The sequence below is a fragment of the Myotis brandtii genome, unplaced genomic scaffold, assembly GCF_000412655.1.
Source record: "Myotis brandtii unplaced genomic scaffold, ASM41265v1 scaffold299, whole genome shotgun sequence".
NCBI classification, from domain to species: Eukaryota; Metazoa; Chordata; class Mammalia; order Chiroptera; family Vespertilionidae; genus Myotis; species Myotis brandtii.
Window position 1 is genome coordinate 320907 of NW_005361430.1, and position 5424 is coordinate 326330.

The window sequence follows — 5424 nt, forward strand, 5'->3', positions numbered from 1 at the left end:
TCTCCGCGCCGGCGGAGAACCCAGCGCCCGCCTTCTTCAGGGGAAGCAACCATGGCCGTAGCTCGTGACTTGCCCCCCGGCCACGTACCCTAGAAAGACATCCTTGAAAAAGTTGCATTCCAAAAACAATCCTCACTCTGACCTCTGGGGCCGTGGGGGCCGAAGAAGCGTTTGTGCGAGCGCGGGCAAGAAAGCGAAAGGTGTGTGTGCATGGGGGGCCACTTCGCTTAGCGCTGTGCTGAGGCTCTGGTCTTCGCCGCCCCCCCCCACCCCCGCCCCCCGGGACCCTAGGGCTGCGATGAGCCCCTGCGGGCGGGCCCGGCGGCACACGTCCAGAGGGGCCATGGCTGTCCTGGCGTGGAAGTTCCCGCGTACCCGGCTGCCGGTGGGAGCCAGTGCCCTCTGCGTCGTGGTCCTCTGTTGGCTCTACATCTTCCCAGTCTACCGGCTGCCCAACGAGAAGGAGATCGTGCAGGCGGTGCTGCAACAGGGCACGGCGTGGAAGAGGAACCAGACGGCGGCCAGGCTTTTCAGGTACCTCTGCCCTCGTGGCTCCTCCCCGCTCAGTGTCCTTTCCCCCGGTGCGCGGAGGACAGGGTCACTAGCGAGGACCGCCTCACAGATGCATCCCTTTCTTCCAGTCTTTCCTTCCCATTCCTGACCTGGAGACTTGAGGCAGGAGCTCTGACCACCCTTTACCTCAAGAAAGAGGCAGACACCTGCTTTGCCCGTGCAAAAAGCCTGTACGAATTTCTGCCCAAGCCTGATTTGCAGTCTGCGACTTGGTGATAACTGGCGGGAAGGGGGGACCCAGGCGAACTTTGTGCCTTGCACTTAATGAGAATTCCTCTCTTGGGCTCTGCAAGACATCTGAAGCTATAGAGAACGAGAAGCAGGTCGGCTGTGTTTTAATGAGGTTCGGTGAATGGTTGGCAACACACATCCCTGATGAGGGACTCGTGGCCAAGTCTTGGGCAGTGAAATCATGCACACTCAGCCAGGATCCAGTGGCTTTGTGCAGTGTGTCTGTCACAAATACAGGGCACTTACTGATGCCCTGCTAAGAGCCGGTGCTGTGTCATTTTTATGTTGAAGTCTCAGCAACTTTCCAATAACAGCTATTAACCCCATCTTACCAAACCCAGACTGAGTCTTCAGAAGGATCCTTTTCCAAGGTCAAGTACCTTGGAAGTGTCCCTGCTGGGCTTTTCATCACAAAAGCTCTAAAGCTCCCAGATCTTTCTCTGGGCTTAGGCGGGGGAAGCCTTCTGAAGGATGGGAGATTGCGTTAGGGAGGGACTTGACCTCAGAAAACAGACAAAAAACGATAACCAGGTTGGATACCAGAACTCTGAGGGTCCTTCAGAGGTTGTAGTTTTCCTTCCTTTCTGGGAATTTCAGCTTAACTGTCTAAAAATAAGTTCTTGGCAGCAGGGGTTGCCTGTGGATTGGAGGGAAGACAGAACTGCTTCCCACTTCCTTTCCGCCTCCCAGGGCATGTTGGGGGACACACTGGTGCTTCCACCCCTGCCAGATGCCCCTTTCACCTTCCGTCCCTGGGGCTGAGGATGCTGCGGTTGGCTCTTCCGGTGACTGTAGTGGTCTGGGCGGGGAGTGCTTTCCTCTGCTCTGCATAGGACCTTTCAGGCAGCTCATGGGCAGGTGAGAGCCAATTTAAACATTTTTCGTGACTGTTCCAAACGTTCAGAAACATCTATAAATTTTTTAAAAAGCACTTGAAAAACATACGGTTTCCTCCCTCCTCTCAGGCCTGGTCCTGGAAAGAAGGTCAAAGAATTAGGCAATTCTTTTGGGGAAGGTTGCTAAATTCTCCTTTAAACTGGGAGGGAAGACTTTTCATTTCTCTCTCTTTTTAGACTTCTGCTCTCATTAAGTTTAAAATCACCCCTCTCCCTTAAAAGAATATGAGGATTTATCTTCTCTGACCTCCACAGTATTGATTGTTGGACTCAAAAGCACTCAAAAGGCATAGCATCCAGCAATTCTTTTATCTGAAGACAGAAAGCACTTCCATGTTATATAAGGAAATGAGTTAAGAGCGTCCCATTGGTTTCCAATGAAAGAATCCCCCCCCCCCTTTTTGTATAGGAGGAGGAATAATGAAGCTCCATTGGAGAATAGATTTCTTTTGGAAGACATAATCAAGTGGAAAATACTTGATATTCTGAGACACACAGGCTGACAGTTTTCTGAGACACATTTGCCCCTTGCTATCTGTAGCCTGGAGTAATCTTTGGTTGTTTAGCTGTCATTTGGTCTTGTCTCTATGTGCAGAGAATTACTTACTGAAATGCACACACTATACAAACTGCCTAAACACTGATCCCTCCAAGTTAGTGCTGTAAAATGGTGTAAGAGGCACCGCTACTTACTGAAAAGAGTGCGGTGCTTCAGAGAAGCCTGAATTTTTAGACTGCCTATGCCATGATTAGATAAACAGCAGAGCATCTTCGTCAAGTTATTCTATCTCTTTGAGTCTCGGTTTTCTTATTTATAAATGAGATAATAACATACCTTGCAGGGTTGGTATAAGGTTTAAATAATAAAAAACAACAACCTGATGATAAATGTCTGGCATAATCCAGTCAATAGTGCTATAATTTTTATAAATGATATATGTTATATGTTACAACTTAAATAAGAACAGCTTGCCAGCCCATATGAATTTGGAATATTTCACCTGCCAAATTTGTAGAGAAACTTTATTGGTCCATATTCTACCCACACTCCCTTACACCCCTTACACTTAAGCAAATAAACAGGGACAAGGAGTTTTAAATGAGAGTAAAAGTATCATGGTTTGGTAAGTCAATTTTTTTTTTTTTACTCTCATGTTTGTGAAAATCCATTCTCTCTCTCTCTCTCTCTCTCTCTCTCTCTCTCTCTCTCTCTCTCTCACGTTTATTTTACCATCTGGATTTTTAGTATGCAAGTAGTAGTGTATGTTTTCTAAATATTAGACAGATCAGACAGAATGTTAGAGGTGGTTTCTGTGCACCTGGTTCTTGTCTTACTTGTAGGAAGGAATTCAAACAAGAGACAGTACCAAATAGCAGCAAAGCATGCAAGAGTTTATTTGCAAGAAAAAGAAATACCCTTAGACATAGTGAGCAGAGTGGGCAGGTTAGCTGGCTGATGCGGAACCAAGTGCCCTGCTCCTTTGAGCATTTTAAATTTTATATCCTGGAATTGGGTTGTGGGGAAAAAAATACCTCCTCAGGTTTCAAAGCTACCCCACCTGGAAGTTACTCTATCTGTTAAACCACATCCTGGAGGAGGTTTCAAGTCTTCCTTCTTGGGTCTGATAACTCTTGCTTAATTCTTGCGTAAGCATCTCCCATGCCTTCCCTTTGATCTTATCCATCTATCGCCATTCATGTCTATCTAGCTACCCTCTAACTTTCCCCCCTTCAAGTGATATCGGTCAAATTCGTTTGAAAAGTTGAGGGACGCTAGTCTGGCTTCTGACTCTACTTCTGCTGAATTGGACAAGGGAGCTGTGTTGGCCCGATATCCCTTGCTCTCTGTCTGGGGTGGCTAGATTGGGGTGGAGTGGAAGTGCCGGGTAGCCTGGTCCAATGGATTTTGATGTATGAGCTGACAGCCTTGTTGAACCATCATTTGTAGATGTATTGCCTGTATCTGGGAGGAAAGAAAAGTTGTTAGTTTGTTTATTATGCAGGGACCGAAGGTGCAGATAAGTATGAGAGCTATTAGTGGATCTAACAAGGGTAAGAACCAAGTTAAATTGGGAAATGCCTGCTTAATTGTATTCCAACTAGTATCTTTCATGCCTTCTAGATTAAAATTCCATAACCAAGTGGCATGTTTTTAAATGATTTGAACGTCTGCTTCAATTTGGCCAGTTGTATTGATGTAAAAACAGCACGAGGTGTTTGCTAGGGTACATACGCCTCCTTGGGAAGCTAATAAGTAATCGAATGCTATGTGGTTATCAGTGACCATCTTGGCTATTGAATTTATTGATTGAAAAAATTATCTTAAGTCTCTGCCATTAGTAGTAGCAATAGTGGTCATTGAAGCAGTTATATTTTTGGCTGGAACAGCACTGTAGGTAATGCTTCCTGCTAGCCTAATTAGGCTTCCAATTAAGGCTGTGAGGCCTAGCACAAGGAAATCTATGGCCCTTTTGCACCTTTTGTGAGGACAATAAATCTGAACAGTTTGCTCTGGGGATGTGGTGTAGCCTATTGTCCCTGTTCCTGTGGTTGCAGATGGATTAATGTATTGTTGAGCTATTCCACTTTGGGGTGTTTGTCCTAGGAACATAAGTCCTTTGAGTAAGCAAAGATATCCATTAGTATCATTAGGTTTAGTGGGGTCTGGGGAGGAATGATTTAATCAATTAGTGATTGACGGCAGTGCTGATGTATTGCATCCAGGGTAGTGTCTTCTTGTTTTTCCCTTAGATGGGGAAAGAATGGTTCTGTTGCAGTTTTGTCTAGTCTGTATCTGCAAAGTTGTATTGTAGGTAATAGAGCTATTTAAGGATTGGAGTGTATAGTTAGTAGCATTTGGTTCTGCTTTAATAAGGGATCCATTGCAAATACCTGCTGATTTGTGTGTGCCATTTTATAACAGCAGGTAGCATTTTGGGTTGTGCTACAATTCTAGGAGGTTTTGTTCTCTGTCTGAGAATTTGAAAGTGAGGCCCTCCTGGTCACAATAAAAACACTTCTGTCTGCCAGATGGGAGAAATTCTTGTTAAGCTTTGTATAGAATATGGTGGACAAGGGCTGAAAACACCAAGGTGTTACATTAAGTTTTGGAATAATTTAAAAAGTTGGGTTGTGCTTAGACAAGTTAACCTGTTAGGGTCTATGGAATAAGATAAGAATTGGCCAGGAGTCCCATTAGAGCATGGTCAATCCTCGTTCTAGGCTGCTGATGGCAGATCCAACAGATTTCAGTTATATTGGGAACCTGTAAAGTTAGCTCTTGAGTAAAATAAGAGATAGCTCTTCTTTCTGCAGCCTAGGCCTCCCACATGAGTAAAAGTTAGAGGTAAGAATAGGAGTTTATTCATTGTGTATGATTGCAGAAAAGACCAAAACAAGCTTCAAATGGTATGTCTGGAAGTGCACAGGCAAATAAGCAAATAAGGAGAAAAGTTATATAGAAAACTGTTGACCTGTAGAAGAGCAATTCTGAAAAAGGAGGCATTCCAAGACAGCAAAAGAGTAAAAGGCCAATCCAAAAGAACATTAAGAAATTTGTAAATAACAGTATAAATTGAGACATGGGTGCATGGGAACTACTGCCTCATTGGTTATCCATAGATCTTGAACAAGTCTGTTCAGACCAGTGTGTTGCCTGGCAATGTTGGAGAATATATGCTTTTTAAAAAATTAATCTTTATTGTTGAGATTATTACAGAGGTTA

The 5424-nt window shown here is 44.6% G+C and overlaps 1 protein-coding gene across 4 annotated transcripts in view; it reads left to right on the top strand.

Moving 5' to 3' along the window:
• The window catches only part of ST8SIA1 (ST8 alpha-N-acetyl-neuraminide alpha-2,8-sialyltransferase 1), a 147911-nt gene continuing 142487 nt past the window's right edge, over positions 1-5424 (top strand). For 3 of the 4 annotated variants that reach the window (XM_014542331.1, XM_014542332.1, XM_014542330.1), the window contains exon 1: positions 7-534. In XM_014542331.1, coding sequence (XP_014397817.1) covers positions 299-534 — 236 coding nt within the window. In that variant the 5' untranslated portion in view covers positions 7-298. Of the gene's footprint in view, positions 535-5424 lie in introns of all 4 variants that reach the window. The other variant, XM_005869560.2, reaches the window with a different exon arrangement.